Source organism: Carassius auratus, chromosome 25 (genome assembly GCF_003368295.1).
Source record: "Carassius auratus strain Wakin chromosome 25, ASM336829v1, whole genome shotgun sequence".
Classification (NCBI taxonomy): domain Eukaryota; kingdom Metazoa; phylum Chordata; class Actinopteri; order Cypriniformes; family Cyprinidae; genus Carassius; species Carassius auratus.
The window spans coordinates 20,814,541-20,834,311 of NC_039267.1; the positions used below are offsets into that span (position 1 = coordinate 20,814,541).

At 39.6% G+C, this 19,771-nt stretch overlaps 1 protein-coding gene across 3 annotated transcripts in view; it reads right to left on the bottom strand.

Moving 5' to 3' along the window:
* LOC113043774 (WW domain-containing oxidoreductase-like) overlaps positions 1 to 19,771 on the bottom strand; it is a 201,877-nt gene that overhangs the window by 140,524 nt on the left and 41,582 nt on the right. For all 3 annotated transcript variants that reach the window (XM_026203363.1, XM_026203365.1, XM_026203364.1), the window contains exon 6: positions 9,652 to 9,740. In XM_026203363.1, coding sequence (XP_026059148.1) covers positions 9,652 to 9,740 — 89 coding nt within the window. The remainder of the gene's footprint in view (positions 1 to 9,651; positions 9,741 to 19,771) is intronic.

Sequence of the window (19,771 nt, forward strand, 5' to 3'; positions counted from 1 at the left end):
GCAGTTTGTGAGACGACCCCCAAACTCTGAATTCAAGCCACAGTACACAGTGAAGACAGTGAAGCATGGAGGTGCAAGCATCATGATATGGGCATGTTTCTCCTACTATGGTGTTGGGCCTATTTATCGCATACCAGGGATCATGGATCAGTTTGCATATGTTAAAATACTTGAAGAGGTCATGTTGCCCTATGCTGAAGAGGACATGCCCTTGAAATGGTTGTTTCAACAAGACAATGACCCAAAACACACTAGTAAACGGGCAAAGTCTTGGTTCCAAACCAACAAAATTAATGTTATGGAGTGGCCAGCCCAATCTCCAGACCTTAATCCAATTGAGAACTTGTGGGGTGATATCAAAAATGCTGTTTCTGAAGCAAAACCAAGAAATGTGAATGAATTGTGGAATGTTGTTAAAGAATCATGGAGTGGAATAACAGCTGAGAGGTGCCACAAGTTGGTTGACTCCATGCCACACAGATGTCAAGCAGTTTTAAAAAACTGTGGACATACAACTAAATATTAGTTTAGTGATTCACAGGATTGCTAAATCCCAGAAAAAAAAAGTTTGTACAAAATAGTTTTGAGTTTGTACAGTCAAAGGTAGACACTGCTATTTTTTTGAACACACCCCTTTCAACTAATTGCCCAATTGCACAGCCTTAAGAGCGTGCATATCATGAATGCTGGGTCTTGTTTGTTTTCTGACAATCTACTGAACCTACTGGTAACTTGTTTGCCACGTAGCAATAAAAAATATACTAAAAACCTTGATTATTCTGGTTAGTCACATTGTACTGCTATTATTTTGAACAATACTGTATATATATATATATATAGTTGGTTAGTTAGTTATGAAAAGCTATAAAATATATTTAGCTTATTTTAGGTGTTTATATAATATATTTTAACGACATTCAATGTTGTTGTTGTTTTTTTTCTTCTAAATACCACAAAATATTTTCAAGTTTGTTTCAAGTATTATTTTGTTTTGTAAATTTAAGTGTTTGAAATTAATTAAAATAATAATTAATTTAATTATTAATATAAAAGAATACATATAATAATATAACATAATAGGGATAAAAATAGTAAAACATGAAATACATATTTAAAATATTGTACATTTCTAAATATTTCCAATTTAATGCTATTTAATATATTTTAATATCTTAACCTTTTAGTTTTAGGTGTTTAATATAATATAACGTAATATATGATATGATATATGATACTAGAAGAAAAAAAAAATACACATAATTTAACACATTTTATATTTCAAGTATTTAAAACTATTACATTTTTAGTTTTGTGCTCTTTTGTAAATGTTACCAAGTTAATTAAAGTTTCTTTTTATTAATGGTCTTTTTAATGTCTTTCTATGGCGAGACTGTGGAGAGAAACTTGGAATATGTGGGAAATGGTTTCTTGAGAAAATTCTGGAGTTAATCTTCTAAACGAAAGGTTCTGAAAGTGTGTAGTTGTGGACCGATCCGAAAACATGTTAAACTGCAAATGAACCAAATGCAAAGAAAATCACTCAAGTGCCTGCTCAGACTGGGCAAACATCATCCCTCTCAATAAAACACACCCGGGTGCTCCGCTCAGACGCCCAAAGGGCAGCAAGATGCTGCGGGACCCAAGAGAGCAGTTCAGCTCCCGCTGGAGAACACGACTGTCTGGAAACATCTGCAGAGGAAACAGATCTGCCCTCCACCTCTGACTGACAAGCTCACAGTCGTGGGCACAGAGCCTGGCACACACACACACACACAGATCTCTCTGGGACTTAATGAAGCGTGGAGTCAAAAAGAGGGAGTGATTGTACCTGCGAGAGAACACCATTAAACTTTATGACTTTCACGCTTGTGTTTGAAACCGTGTAATGGAAGAGGAACATGTCTGTGATCGCTGGTGAGCGGCAGATAATGCATCCCATGGGCTGCTCGATATCACCTCGAAAACCAGGAAAACCTTACACTCCTTAACATCACAGTCAACGTCTGCTTCAACAAACCAAATTACTGTGCTGCCCAGGTTATGACAGATTCTGGTTGCTTTTATTATTTGCATTTAGTATCACAACCCACCAGATGAGAACCACTGCTTTAACAGTGTTATTAAAGTGTGCAATTAGAGTTATAGTTCACCTGCAGATAGATAGATAGATAGATAGATAGATAGATAGATAGATAGATAGATAGATAGATAGATAGATAGATAGAGATACAAAAAAAAACAAAAAAAGATATCACAAAACAAAAACAAAAAACAAATCCCCAACCAATACCACAAAAGAGAAACCAAAGAAAAACCCACCAACAAAAGCAAATACCAAACCTAAAAACTAAAATCAAAACACATTTAAAAAAAAGTGGAAAATAATCCCTGTATTCATGTAGGTTACAAATAGTTTAAAAAAATCGAATTTTTAATAATAAAAAATAAAATAAAATACATTTCTTACCATTTAAAATAATATGTAAGTCTAGTGTATACAACGTTATTTACGAAATTTAAGATTCTTTCAAATTTAAAAATAAAATTATATAAATGTCATTGTATAATAACTTGGGCAACTTACTGAAATGCATTTAAAGGGGTCCTATGATGTTGCTAAAAAACACATTATTTTGTGTATTTGGTGTAATGCATTGTGATTATGCGGTTTAAGGTTAAAAAACACATTATTTTAAACATAATATACATTATTGTTGCTCCTCTATGACCTGCATTTCTGAAACACACAGATTTGTCAAAGCTCATCGTTCTGAAAAGACAGGTGTGCTCTGATTGGCCAGCTATCTGTGCACTGTGATTGGCCGAATACCTCAAGCGTGTGACGGAAATCATACTGTCATACCGTGTACCGGCGCGATGAGACAAAACTAATGAAACACATTTAATAATGAGGCATTTGTTGCATCCAGAGGGGAGATAATTACTGATTATAATGACATGTACTGTGTTTTTACACAGAAAACAATGTCTGCATTTTTGATTGGAGAAATGACAAACAACAAGCGCTACTCTACACTGCTCAAAACTCATGTCATCAGTGGCGAATCCTTTAAATATGAAAATATACTTACAGACTGTGAGTCAGAAGCGCAAAACTGTCCTTAAAGTTTTAACTACCCCACTTTATAAATTTGCGAGAATAAGTTACACCGTCATACTTTACGTGAACATTTGGGCGGCGTTATGAAATCTACCCACACAGTGACGTAGAGATGTGGGGGCGTGTTAGAACGAGCAGTTTTAGGGGCGTTTGTGGTTGACGCTTAACTTTATAAAGAATATCTCTTTGGATTTGAGACTTTAGTCTTTACGACGACTTTACAGATCTTCTTAAAGCACCAAGAGCTTGTAACACTCCAAATTTTAAACGACCCCTTTAAGCACAGAAATTACAAATTGGTAAATAAATAAATACATTTCTAAAAATAAAACCGACCACAACATCAAAATGATGAAAAAGATCAACACAATTTATATGTGTTTATATATAATACAAAAATAACACTGAGCTGAACTGACCTCGCCATAATATAAAAATGTCCGATATCTCATAATTTCCGATAGCTCTCATTTTAGAGCTCTCAACTTTTCATCAGAAAAGTTCCACCAGCCTGACACCAAAAATAACAATTAAGAACATAAGTCCATTCAAGTCACCATATACATTTAGATATATGTCAATAAATAAATAAATATGTTAGTTGTTGGACGAGTAAAAGCCAAGGGTCAGTTACCAATAAACCAAATAATAAACACCCAAAGAAAAGCCTAGCAACCTATGCAGTTAAAAAGTGGCCCCTGATGATGCAATGAATGTGTTTTAAGATATCGTTCACCACAACAGTCGTCATTTGATTGAAACAGAGACGATTTCTTATACAAAATCTCTCTCACCTAAAATGTAATTTCTCGGGTCGATCTGGAAACGGCTCTCAGTGGGAAGAAGCGTTGTTGTTTGCATGCTAATGCTGCTGTTGTGTCGTATGATTTAACAACTCGCAGCGCTCGCTCTGAGCCGCCCCCCCGCCGGCCGTGTCTTCATAAGCAAAAAGCTAACAAATGGTTTTAATAGCTTAGCCCACATAATGTAAAAACTCCCTTTAAACTTATTAATGCAATCAGGGGGGTCTTCCGCAAATGTGCAATTTACGTGTCGGGGCGAGCGGGGGCGGTAACGACCGGACGGGGAGGAATAACGCTCCATACTTACTTTAAAGAACCCCCAGGGCACGACCTCTGACCTCAGAATAATCTCTGCCCATAAAAGAATGATTGCTTTTGTCTCCCTCCACTCCGACCGGCCGTCATTAAGGGGCCACGCGCGTTTATGGGCAGCCGAATAAAATGTGTGGCTAACAGAGAGATGCTTTAAAATAGACAGACACAGATAAACAGACAGCACCCACAAGCATGCGCTCGTTACTAAAGCCACGTGTCTGTGGAGGAAAGACTTTATAGGCAATGAGATGTTAAAAATAAACGACGTACAACTATGGACCGCTTTGCTATTAATTAATTAATTTTTTCCTCACTACAAAGGGTTTCTAATCAGTAAGAAAAACAAAACTTCAAACAACAAATGCAACATATGTACATTGTATTGTTTACATTGTTTATGCTGTTATTGTTTAAGCTCCGAACGTAAACTATGTTTACGCGTACATACGTTGCGTACATTGTTTATGTACAGTATGTGATACTCTCCAAAATGGCGAAGTAGTTTGACACGGAGGAGACAAATTGTTGATTAAAGTCATTATTTTTGTTTTCTTTACGCACAAAAAGTATTCTCGTAGCTTCGTAAAATTACGGTTGCTCGATTTTTATTTATTTAGAATAAGGTAAATAATTAGTTTACTGATGTCCATATAAACATGGACATTAGTAATACAACTATTTAACTTATTCTAAATAACACAATCCACAAAATAATAAGTGTGTGTGATTTTTTTTGTCATTGTGTGTGATTCATTGTTAGCTTAGCAATACAATATTACCGCAATAAAGCATGCGTTTTACCGTAGTGAACTTGACTGAAATAAGTATGCAAACTTTTCTCAGGGACCGAAAAGAAATGGTGCATAACTAGTTTTGGCGAGGATATTTGCTGGCATATTTTTGTAGCATATCTTTGTCACTTCATTGCATTGCTCTTGGTTTGAACACCTTGAGTCAGGAATTTGTCCACAAGCAATCAATACACAGCGAACGCTTGGCGGGATTAAACATCATAGGCGATCAACTTCACTTCACAGCGTATGTCGTGTGACTGAGTTAATTAAACACTACAAAAACCCGACGAGAACAAAGGAATGATAAGTACATGGAAATATGTTTCCTGCGCCTACCTGAACATACTGAGGGCGAAGAACAAAGAGAACAGGAGGGAGAGGAGAAAGAAAATAAATGAGGGAGGGGGCAAGGTAAGATTGGGGTTTACAAACGGCTACAAAAGAAAAGAAAGGCTACAGAAAAGTGGCAAAAGCAGCTGTGATTGAATTAAGCTCCAATGGCAGTAATTGTTAATGTGTGTGTGCCTGCAGACATCTCGACAGAAGCAGAAACAGGGAGGCGTGGTGTGGACTCACCAGCTGCCTGCTGCCATTCACACCTGAGCACCTCTCCATCCTGATGAGAATTAATCTACTCCACCTCCTCTGGGACTCACACACACACACACACACAGCCAGGGAGCAGCTAATGAAGAAATACAACCTTGGCAAGGGAGAGAGAGGATATTCATTCATTCATTCACTCACTCGCTCGAGTAAGATCACGGTGGTCTGGGTTACATGAGCATGAGGTGTGTATGAAAAAGCACTGAAAAGCAGATGAGGTCACTCTAAAGGTTAAATGCCGCTTTAAAAACACCTATCTTTAGTATTCAAATAAAACCTGAGACCCTAGGTTTGTTTTAGCCAATCAACTGAAAGAAAAATGTCACGTGACTAACTGAAACGCTAATCAAGACTAAACTAAAAACAGAACAAAGAAAAAAAAAACAGAATGCTAATCAAAACAAACATAAACAAAACAAGCGAAAGTAGTGATGCACCAAAATGTAAATTCTGAGCCGAAAACCGAAACCAAAAATGCTTTTTAATAATTAGTGCTGTTATACAATTAATCGCGATTAATCGCATTCAAAATAAAAGTTTTCGTTTACACAATATATATGTGTGTGTACTGTGCATATTTATTTTGTATATATAAACTCTCATGAAGTTTGCGCAAATAAACGCTGAAAATGAACGTGGATTTGTGCAGCTTCTCTGTTAACAAAGGCTCTGTGTAGTAACAGCTGCCCTATGTGAAATCACGCACCTGATTTACCACTGATTAGAGAACCGGCTTTACAGACGAGATACAAACATATTTATCTTAAAAATATAATGTGTGTGTGTTTGTGTGTATTTATATATACAAAACAAATATACACAGTACACACATATTATGTAAACAAAAACTGTTATTTTGCATTTCATTAATCACGATTAATCGTTTCACAGCAGTAGTAATAATTATTATATTTTTAAATATAATATAATTTTTTTATTATTTTTTTTTTATTTAACTTAAATTTAAAAAAAATTAAATTTGAATTTTATTTTATTTTTAATTTCAGTGTCTCCCTAGAGGAAAGCTAAAGAACAAAAAAACAAAAAAACAAGCAATGCCAAGGAAAAACACAACTCAAAACAGCACCCAAACGTTAATATATATATATATATATATATATATATATATATATGTTAAACAAACAAATAAATAAAGCATAAATATAACAAAACAAAAACAGAATGCAAAAACAAAGTAGCATCACAAACCCTTCGCTAGTGACTATCTTAAGAACAGAAAAACCAAAGTCCATTTTGGTTCAAAGCATCAGGAAGAAAGTCCTCTCACCATCCAGTCCAGAGTTTGAACTGATCTCCACACTAACTATAGGCCAATGGGCCAAATAAATGCTTTGGGTCCCAAACTAATAGGTTAATCTCTCCCTTTTATTAAAGGCTAACAGCTTTTATTAAGAGCTGACCAGCCCAGATGTGTTTGGAAGGCCGAGGCACAGACATGGGATTTCCACAACCCTGAACTGTCACTTAAACTAACAAGCCATGACATACATGGAAAATGTATACAGTAGATGCACATGCACACACACACGCACACCAAAAATTAAAAATTACAGATCCAGTGTTGCTCTGTACACACTTTTAAGCCATTCTAAGTTGCACACTCCATATTACCCTAGGCCCTGTTTCAAATACATTCTGAGACCAAACAAAACAAAATGCAAAAAGCAAAACAAAAACAACTAAAAGCAAAGCAAAACAAAACAAAACATATAAAAGGAATCAAAAAGAGCAAAAAAGAACAGTACAAAAACAAAGAGCAAAACAAAATAAAATAATGCAACGCAAAACACAAAAAAGTCAAATAAAACTACAGAAAGCTAAACAAAAATACAGAACAAAGCAACACAAGAAAAAAAAACACAAAGGAGCATAATCAAATCAAAACAGAATAAAAAAGGAAAACAAAAGAACAAACCAAAATAAGACAAAAAACAAATAGTAGAAAAAGCGGAATGCTAAACCAAAAAGCAAAACAGAACAAAAACAAAATAAATAAATAAAATAAACAAAATACAAAACAAAACAGCAAGGCAAAGCAAAATATATAGAAAAACAAAACAAGACAAATAAATACAAAACAAGTATAAAGCAGGACGAAACAAAACAAAAGGCAAAGCCAAACAAATTCTGAGGCAAAATGGTTTGTGTACTTTTTTAGTTTATGCAAAAGTGCACAAACCCAAAAGTACACAAAGACAGCATTGCACTGTTTTTTTATGCCTGTATGAGTGCATTGTTATTTTCACAAATAACAGTGAACTCTTGCAGAATCAATGAAATCAAGCTGCCTGTGCGCTTCACATCTACTGTTTCTGTAAGGATAGTGCCTTAGAAAGTAGATGCCTATGTAAGCTGTAGGAAAGGATCCCAAAACACATCTTTCTCAGGGTCACTTTGGGAAACAATGCTCAGAGATCCTGTAATGAGGAGCCATGGTCAAAGCATTTTACAGCTTCCAGCGTGTGGGAAAATAAGCGTTTATGAAACTTAGATGGACTGGAGGTGGGTGGAGGGGTTTGGCTCTGGGACAGGGTGGGGGTCACCTCCAGGGGTCTGACTGCTGACCAAGCTGCTGCCGTTGCCCCGGGGCCGGCCAGGGGCCAGATGAGTCCTGCAGCCCCTCGAGGGCTCGGGGACACCGGCGGATCCTCCACGCGCCCCACACAACCAGGACGTCACCTCTAATACTGCAACTCACTTAATATGGATCGAGAGCTGATGGAGCTGTGAAGGTCGAAGCTGTGCTGCACTAAAACCAAGGAGGAAGATCCGCGAACGAGGACAAAAAGGAACCCAATTCTAAAAATTTCACTAAGAACAAATAACTGATTTAAAATGATATTAAAATACAAAAATCACAACAGACCGTTTTCCCCCTTATAACTACAGTATAAGATACAACATCAGAAGTGACACACAAGAGACATGCCAGACACGTCTATATTAAATCATAATTATGCCTCATTAGCCTAATTACTGATCACCATCCAAAAATTAATGAATGTTTACAGATTAAAATAATTAGAAAACCCTGCATTGATATGAAGGCAGAAATGCTTAAACTGTTAAAAGCTTCGTCGTGGCATAATATTAAATAACATTTTGTAATAGGATGACAACAAATTGTGGGAAACACTATATAATCAAATTCAAGACATCCATAATTCAAAATTCATTTCCAGGCCAGGGAGCGGAAAATTGACAATATAAAATAAAAATTAAATATATAGGTATAGCATGACCAAGAAAACCATGGTAAGTGTATTGGCACATTTTCTTATAATGCTTACATTGCAAAAACAGATGGCTTAATACTTTTTAGTGAGGGACTGAACTTAAAAATGTAAGTGCATTTTATTATTAACTTTAATTTTAATATTTACTTTAGGAAAAAACGAATGAAAATGTAATATAAAGATTTTTTTTCTTGCAAAGTGAAATTGCTAAATTCAATTAATTAATTTATCATTATTCCCCGATTGATTGATTTAAAGCATATTATTTATAAATGAGTCAATTACACATTTACTTATTTGTTTGTTTTGTACATTCAACATGAATGGGTGATAAATAAATAATGGAAAAGTTATTTATTTATTAAGCATGGGTGTGAGATCTATCTATCGGTGTTTTCAAAAGCCAGTTCCACTTTTATCCCACTAAACTTCCCGAAAGCTGGGAGCACTAATTGATTCAACTAGGACACTGTTAATCTTTGGCTTTGCGATTGATGGAATTATATTATAGCTAAGGTTCGGGTACTTATTTATTGACCACAGAGAGGGATGAGGGGTCTCGATGAAAGAGGGAAGACCTTTTGGCCCCTTCTTTGATGCGATAGTTCGTTAATGGAGCCAGGGGCCGGGTGAAGGAGGGGGGCCGCTCTCAGGACAGAGCGAGCGGAGCGCCATTTATGATTAAATAGCCAGCGTTCATCCATGTGTGGAATGAAATATTGTATTACAATTCTGTTGTACGGTGTATTACTTACAGTTTCCTGGCTTTGAAGATCTCCGCAAACTCTCGGACACTCCTCAAGGAAGCCAAATCCAGCGGCATGGCTTCGACACGGGCTTTGCGCTAGAGAAAGAGGGACAGAAAAAGAGAAAGCAGTAGTTTTTATACCAGCTGCATCCATCACTATCACTTCCCACCCAAAACCTCCACTATATCTCACAGACGCCATAGAAAACAACTCAATCTCTTGTTGCCTAAATCAGGGGCGCATTTCCAATGGGAATGTTGCACGTTCTGTGGCGGGAGAGCATCTCAATATCCTCTTTATGGCATTTTTATGACCCTCCGCACTGACTGTATCCGATCTCTCCTGCGTGTATCCTGTGCTTACACTAAGTAAACGGTAAGGCAGTGGCTCCCTTCTTTCATAATGTCCATAATGGCATATAGAACAGGCTCAAGGAGATAAATAATGTATGAGCAAAGCCGAATCCACAATAATGGTCTCTCAGTGCTGGCTTTTAGGTGCACCTTTGATCAGACCTGAACACGATCGATATGAAGGAAGACACATAAATCACTCCACAAAGGAAGGATCAGAGTCTCACTGGTCAGAGGTCAGCTCAAGTTCTCCTGAGGTAAAGTCAGTGGGAAGTCTGAGGTTTGAGTGTACGGGCACACACAATAAATAAATAAAACTATAAATACATAAAACCATAAACAATCAAACAAATATATATATTGTTTTTATTACAACTAGTATTAGTATTAGTAGTAGTATCATCATCATCACCATCATCATTATTTTTATTATTATTACTATTAATGTCAACGTCATTATCATCATTATTACACAGCATTTTAATAGTTCATTGTGCATGCAAAAAACATAATGTCCATTATTGCACTGTTGCCTCGCTCTTCTTGCATTTTATGTACAATTATTGTTAGAAACCATGTAATAAACTATAAAACTACAGGACAGATCACTTATTAGTTCACCTTATTACTAGTAAGTTAATACAGCTAAATGCTGATAAAGACAATTTCAGGTCTGTTTCACTGGCTGTTCACTGTCTCCTTCTCACCACAAACAGCTGTGTGCTAACTTAGCAGGTTTCGCTAGTCCTGTACAGCATCTCTGATGAGGATTTTTTGATGAATGACTGTATAAACTCTGCTAATATTACAGTGGGGTTAGGAGACATGGGGCAATTTAATTATGCCATGTACAGCACACCACCAGGTTAACAGGAAAAGCACCCTCTCAGCATTTCTCCTATCAACAGTACGTCCACGAACCACTTACAATTGCTAATCAGCCTCTGTGCAATTAGTGCCGTAGACGATTCTAGATGGCTACTGTACTATAAAGACTTCAGAGCAATCATGTCTCGTCTTGTCATACGCCCTCGACTGCAGACTGCTAGATATACAATAACTGTTCAACATCACTTTTCATCAGATTATTACTGTCCAATGGGGCTTGACTAATATCCAGAGATGTTTGTTTCAGCGATATCGCCAACAAAAATTAGGACACTTGGTTATTAAAGACCATCAATGTAACATTAAAAATGATGAAGTTGTGTTGACCCAACAAAATGCCACAGCTGAATTACTGGCTTCCATCTAATGACCCCAATACAAAACACGCACATGATGCACAAGCATAATGTGTGGCAAAATACACTTTAATTAAAACAAAGGGAACGATAGAACAATAGCATGACAGAACAATTAATAGAATTATAGAATGTTCAATAGAATGAAAGACAGACAGACAGATAGAATTAGACAGACATATAGAATAAGACAGACAGATAGAGAGCGTTAGAGAGAGAAAGAGAGAGACAGACAGACAGACAGACAGATAGACAGACCGATAGATATATAGACAGACAGACAGACAGACAGACAGACAGATAGATAGATAGATAGATAGACAGATAGATAGATAGATAGATAGATAGATAGATAGATAGATAGATAGATAGATAGATAGATAGATAGATAGATAGATAGATAGATAGATAGATAGATAGATAGATAGATAGATAGATAGAATTAGACAGACATTTAGAATAAGACAGACAGATAGAGAGAGAGAGAGACAGACAGACAGACAGACAGACAGATAGATAGATAGATAGATAGATAGATAGAATTAGACAGACATATAGAATAAGACAGACAGACAGATAGAGAGACAGAGAGATAGAGAGACAGTCAGACAGACAGACAGACAGACAGACAGACAGATAGAAAGACAGAAAGACAGATCGATAGACAAACAGACAGACCGTTAGATAGATAAACAGACAGACAGACAGATAGAAAGATAGAAAGATAGACAGACAGACAGACAGATAGACAGACAGACAGACAGACAGATAGACGGACAGACCGATAGATAGAGAGACAGACCGATAGAAAGACAGAAAGACAGATGGATAGACAAACAGACAGACCGATAAATAGATAGACAGATAGACAGATAGAAAGATAGACAGACAGACCGACAGACAGACAGACAGACCGATAGATAGACAGACAGACCGATAGAAAGACAGAAAGACAGATCGATAGACAGACAGACAGACAGACAGATAGAAAGATAGACAGACAGACAGACAGATAGACAGACAGATAGACGGACAGACCGATAGATAGAGAGACAGACCGATAGAAAGACAGATCGATAGACAAACAGACAGACCGATAGATAGATAAACAGACAGACAGACAGACAGACAGACAGACAGACAGACAGACAGATAGATAGATAGAGAGACAGACCGATAGAAAGACAGAAAGACAGATGGATAGACAAACAGACAGACCGATAAATAGATAGACAGATAGACAGATAGAAAGATAGACAGACAGACAGACAGACAGACAGACAGACAGACAGACAGACAGACAGACAGACAGACAGACAGACAGACAGACAGACAGATAGATAGATAGATAGATAGATAGATAGATAGATAGATAGATAGATAGATAGATAGATAGACAGACAGACAGACAGATAGATAGATAGATAGATAGACAGACAGACAGATAGATAGATAGACAGACAGACATACCGATAGACCGATAGACAGACAGACAGACAGACAGACAGACAGACAGACAGACAGACAGACAGACAGACAGATAGAATGATAGATAGACAGACAGATACAGACATACCGATAGATAGACAGACAGACAGAACGATAGACAGACAGACAGACAGATAGAATGATAGATAGACAGACAGACAGAACGATAGACAGACAGACAGACAGATAGAATGATAGATAGACAGACAGATACAGACATACCGATAGACAGACAGACAGACAGACAGAACGATAGACAGACAGACATACCGATAGACCGATAGATAGACAGACAGACAGAACGATAGACAGCCAGACAGACAGATAGAATGATAGATAGACAGACAGATACAGACATACCGATAGACAGACAGACAGACAGAACGATAGACAGACAGACAGACAGACAGACAGACATACCGATAGACCGATAGACAGATAGACAGACAGACAAATATAATTAGACAGACAGACAGACAGACAGACATACCGATAGACAGATAAACAGACAGACATACCAGGAGACAGACAGACAGACAAATATAATTAGACAGACAGACAGAGACAAATATAATTAGACAGACAGATAGAATAAGACAGACAAATATAATTAGACAGACAGACTGTTTTAATTACAGTCATACACACATGCTTCAAACTAAAAATAAAATAAGCTCTTTTGACATGGTCAAAAGCAACATTCACATTTATATGATTTTAATTACGAGTCTCCAAATGTTAGGCAGAGACCACGACACACAGACACAGTTTTATTCATACAGATAGGCTTATTTGTCAGTTGTGAAGCGCTACTCCATCTAACAGGTCTTATTTATCTAAATCAGTTTTAGCCTATGGGCCTGCAGACCTTGACTGGGGCCTGTGATTACGTGATAAGACTGAGACATAGACAGCATAAGTCTACTCTGAAACAGCCACAGGGCACACATGAACGACAGAAACCAATGTCAGTGCGAGTGGATAATTATTTCAGAAGGATCTGTCTGTGGATCACAGTCTCCATTCAATGTGATTTATCTCTGCGTTTCCCAAATGGCATGTCATGACCTAAAAATGGGCTGCATGCTTCTGACGGGTTGTGAAAACAATGGGATGTTAAAAGGGGTTCACTTGTGGCGAGGGTAAACAGCATTATAAATATGACGGATAGAAGGCAAACAGCACAGTGTGCACACCTGAGGACATACGCAACAGATGAGGAACGATGTGTGTCCGGTTAGACTGACTGCTGGGAGAATGATGGACGGCAGTTGCGTGAGTTATTGCGTGTCAGGCTCAGCTAGCCGTGTTTGGCAGGTGTATGGCATGCGAAAACTGGAAAACAGGAAATAACAGCTGCTGGAAAACACAAGAGGACAGATGTGAAGACTGATGACTAAATGATTTGGACAGACATCAAACCAGAACAAGTAGGTTTGATGTGCGGGACTGTTGGTTAACAGACTGTAAAAGTCTGACACAAGCCAGACTTTTGTTATCAGCAAAGTCTGGTTCACTTCATAGCTCGTTCTGGCAAAGTACAGACAATTTTGACATATATGTAACATATGTATAGGGATAAAAAAAAAAAAAAAAAAGAATAGAGTCCGAAATCAAGACAAACCCAGTAAAGCTTCTACGCTTTCCTTTAAGGTGAATGAAGTACACATGCACAACACATCTCGCCTCTGTCTTTTGGAGCAATAGCATAATGCTAAGAACAATTGTAGTTGTAGTAATGTACACACACACCAATCACACACATTTTAAACACAAATTAATTATTTCGGTTTCGCAAAATAAAATTGACTGGAATCATTTCAGTGGAGCTGAAGAGTTTACATGACACTATAAAAACTTTAGACCAACTGAAATCTAAATTTTAAATGCACCAATTACACTTAACTGCAGAGAAGTTGTAGTTTATTCAAATAATGCAGCAACATTCTCAACTAAAGTTTGCAGAGAAAACAGCCAAGAAATGAATGAAAAATTATTCCATACAACCAAAGATATTTTCTTCCAATTATTTCATTTAGATAATGTTGAAAACGCTGAACAGACAGCTGTGCTCAAGGAAGTCTGGTACATGACATCAGTGGTTCCAAACCACATTCCTTACAATTTTGGAAAGCCAGGGGGGCTAAGGGGCCAAGGGTCTAGGGCTGTCAGGGGCTTCTAAACTCTCAAAGCCACAGTGATACAGTGAGAGGGATTTCCCAAAGAATCTGAACACCAAGGTCCACGGCACATACTAGGGAAGGACTACTAGGGCCCCTCTGAGCCACCAGCAAACCACTGGATGATTTTGTTTGGAAAAAGGCAAGAACGATTTGGGTAGGAGTTCACGATTCTAAAGATGTGGACAAGTTTTACGTTTGTACAGTGAAATCTGCAGAAAATCCAGTCATCTTAATAGGAATCCACACGGTCTAGAATTTCGGGTGAGAGACACACAGATACAGGTGCTCCTGGACCTTACGGGACCCTCAACTCACCTGCTCTCTTTCGCTCACAAACAAATAAAGTATTAATAGCCCACTACTATCCATTAACAGATGCATCTGAAGATACTTCCAGTACACTAATTGCAGTTAGAGTCCTTTGGGAGCAACCTGGGGTTAAGTGCATTGCAAAAGGGCACAACAAGGGTTCTTACTAATTTTTTTCGGTTAGTAATTGTCCAGGTGGTCATCCCCACCTGACAGTGAGTCTGCAACATTTGCGTAACCAGCTAGGAGTCTTAACCACTCTACTACAACTCCGTATGGTCGACTCTCCAGTCTGTGTAGAGCACAAGCAATCAACAGCAACGTCGCCCACAGCCACACTGTGTCAAAGAAAAATTACCCAACATCCCCAAACACCATCCATTAATGTGAACTGTGCTTGACAGGAACCTTGTCAAACTACACAGCCTACAGTCACCTTCCACTACAGCACAGTTGAATCACGACACATAAGTAAGCTCCCCATAATTTGACGTGTACTAGTAATATTAAACCAATGATGCCATAAAGTCAACATTGAGTCAAATGTGACCCTCTTTACATTCTTATTACACCTTAATGTGCTGGATTTACTGGTGTATGTTACTCAAAATATATTTGAAGTCTTTCATTCAATTTTAATAACTTGCTCAAACCCTGATTTTCCAATCTGAGATCATCAACCCCTTTTATTTTCTTAATGAAATAACGAAGTGACTATACAGAAGTATCAATTATGTCATATATATATATATATATATATATATATATATATATATATATATATATATATATATATATATATATATATATATATATTGTCACGGGAGGAGCACAAGACAGACACAGTGGGCGTGGCGTCAGGCCTCGGAGAGGCTTTTATTAACAGAAATCATAAAACAAAGGGAATAAAAGTGGCCAAAGGGGGAAAGTGTCCAAAATAACAGGGAATCTGGTGTCCTCGTCGTGCTGCGGGGTTTGTGTAGGTCGGGCAGTGTTCATCAAGGAAGGGTCCAGGCAAGGGGCGGAGTCCGGCGGCCGCACGCGCTCCCCCTCCTAGGTCCGGGGCGCGAGGGGCGGCGGCTTCTCCTAGCGGCCGCGTCTCTCTCGTTGGCCGCGGCGCTGGTAGGGGATGGACGGCCCGGCATCCTGGCCCGTCGGCCGTGTATACGGGTGCGGTTCCCATCCGGATCGCGGGTCCGGCAGCTCACGTCTTGGTGGCGCGGGAGTCCCTCAACGCACCCTTCCTGGACCCACGAGGACACCAGTGTGCATGCACGGGGAAGAGACCGGTCTCCTGAGGAGAGGCGCGTTGGGCTTTTAAACAGCGGCGGTAATGAGGCTCCACTTCCTTCAGGTGTGCCCCATCACACGCCGCCAGCCCTGACTCGTCCAGCGCCCCTCCTCTCACACACCCACTCCAGTCGGGAGCCTGGTGAAGGGCGGCGATTTAGGACGGGGTGCCGGTGATAATCAGGGAGGAGGCAGCTGACTCGTCACATTCCCCCTCCCAAGCGACATCCCCGTCATCAGGGCGCCGCCCACACGGGAGTGCTACCATCCTCAACCAGACTCCAAACGGTCGGAGTGGGCGGGGATTCCTCTCCGGGCGGTCCTCCCTCTCGCAGCGCACCAGAACAGGGACAGAGAAACCGGGTTTTAGTGACAGCCTCAACCAACCACAGGGTAAAATGACAATAACAGAAGTCACTTACCCTTTTTGTGGCTGGGAGGCTGTCCCCAGTTTTCCTCCGTCCCAGTCCGGGTTCTCATGAACGTTTGCAAGCGAGAGGGAGTGACGTCACCAGATGTTTCCCAACTGCGCTGTCTAGGCTCCGCCTTGCCCGCATTCTCCACCAGTGTCACGGGAGGAGCACAAGACAGACACAGTGGGCGTGGCGTCAGGCCTCGGAGAGGCTTTTATTAACAGAAATCATAAAACAAAGGGAATAAAAGTGGCCAAAGGGGGAAAGTGTCCAAAATAACAGGGAATCTGGTGTCCTCGTCGTGCTGCGGGGTTTGTGTAGGTCGGGCAGTGTTCATCAAGGAAGGGTCCAGGCAAGGGGCGGAGTCCGGCGGCCGCACGCGCTCCCCCTCCTAGGTCCGGGGCGCGAGGGGCGGCGGCTTCTCCTAGCGGCCGCGTCTCTCTCGTTGGCCGCGGCGCTGGTAGGGGATGGACGGCCCGGCATCCTGGCCCGTCGGCCGTGTATACGGGTGCGGTTCCCATCCGGATCGCGGGTCCGGCAGCTCACGTCTTGGTGGCGCGGGAGTCCCTCAACGCACCCTTCCTGGACCCACGAGGACACCAGTGTGCATGCACGGGGAAGAGACCGGTCTCCTGAGGAGAGGCGCGTTGGGCTTTTAAACAGCGGCGGTAATGAGGCTCCACTTCCTTCAGGTGTGCCCCATCACACGCCGCCAGCCCTGACTCGTCCAGCGCCCCTCCTCTCACACACCCACTCCAGTCGGGAGCCTGGTGAAGGGCGGCGATTTAGGACGGGGTGCCGGTGATAATCAGGGAGGAGGCAGCTGACTCGTCACAATATATATATATATATATATATATATTATATTATAACACACAAAGATAAACAAGTAGATAGAATAGAAAAAAACAGAAAGCTAGAATTTTTTAATAAAAAAAAGAATTAAGTAGAATTAAAATAGAATAGAAAGTGTTAGAGTTAGAGGGTCAAATAACGATGTTCCTTGAAGATGGCCAAGGACTCTACTAATCTGATTGTGTTGTGCGGGTCATTTCACCAGGAGGGAACAGTGAATGAAATGATTCTGTGCCTCTTTGAAATGATCCAATAATACGCCGTTCACTTGCAGAACACAAGCTTCTAGAGGCACATAACCCTGAAGTAATGAATTAGGTAAATGGGTGCAGAGCCAGTGGTGGTTTTGTAGACAAACATTAATGCCTTGAATTTAATTACCAATACTCAGGATCGGTATCGGCTCAGGTACTCGCATTTTATTCAGATCGGATATCGGTCAGATGAGACCAATCCAAATCCGATATTGTGCGTATACTGTTCTGTGTTATTGTCGAGCTCCACGAAAAGCACAAAAACATGACAAAGCGCCCAAAAAACTGTGTGCACTATATTTCAAGTGTTCTGAAGCTGTTCCATAGTTTCATGTGATGTGATTAATATTTAAGTATTTAAATTCAAGGTCACATAAACAAATTTTTTCCACTGTGACTGTCTGTCAAAAAAACTGAAAAACTGCGCTGGTATCAGATTGGATCAATATCGGCAGAATTATCGGTATCGGATCGGTTCAGAAAAAATAGTATATTTTTTCTGAACCGATCCGATACTGATAATTCTGCCGATATTGATCCCTAGTAAACACAAACCTTTATTTTGGGTAGAATTAATTGTGATTAATCATTTGACAGCACTAATACGCAAATTGTATAAATCTAAAGGGGCCCATTATTTTTGGTGACGCAAGTTGCGTACATCTTATCCAGTCGGAAATTACAAAACAGACTCATTTGTCCTTCTGTTTCAGGTTTTGTGACCACAAAACTATTCTCCAGCTACCAGTCTGTCATTCATCATGACTGATATCGGTTTCATAGCATTGTTTTTTCTCTGGGACTTAGGGGAACCCATCTTACATGTCATAAAAGAGCAGATGGCGGAAGACGAGTTAACAAAGCCAGACCCGTTAGAGTGCATCATCACAGCACACTCCAGCATCTATTGAATCACTAAACCTACATTTTCTTCAGGGGGTGAATATTTCCCCAGGATACTTTGCTTGGAGCATCAGAAAATTGAGGCACTGATACCAGGAAATGGTTCGAATTTAGCTGACTCCACAGTTTAGGGAGGCAAAATCCTTGAGCGGCATCAAAATCTTTTATATATGTAGTTTTATAGGCTATAAAGCATTACTAAGCAGTAAAAAACAAGCAGGATATTATGTGGACACTCAGAAAGCAGGAAGTGAGAGAAATCTGGGACGCTTGAGTGACTGACGACACCTGCTCCAAGTTTAGCTACAGCCCCTGTTTAGAAGGAGATAAATTGGTTTGGTGGAAGCCGACAGAAGCCGAAGCGTTGCTCTGAAATGATTTGATAAATGTATGATGGAGATGCAACAAACAGGTTTATTTTTTAAAGTGCCGGCACAAGCGCTCTGGAGGGTTATTCCTCAGCCTGTGTTGCCCCACTGGAGCGCACACAGATTTATCACACGCTGGATGAGCAGAAAGCCAGAGAGACGGGACGCCAGACCAGGAAGGACTGAATCTGCAGCAGCACTGGGGGTCCCCCGAGTGAACGGTCATAGAGACAAATATGTTTTTTCATTAAGGATGGAATGGATCCATTCTTCAGTCGTGTGACGTGGCATGATGGTAATCAGGTGCTATAAAGACACTCATATGGGCACAATCCACACACAAACATGTTTGGGGCTCAACAAATCATGCAAATGAAAGGTAGATGGTTTCAGTGGCCTGAGATATTACCATCAGCTCTGAATCACTCATTCTTCCTGCTATACGTGACACATAATTTACCATTTC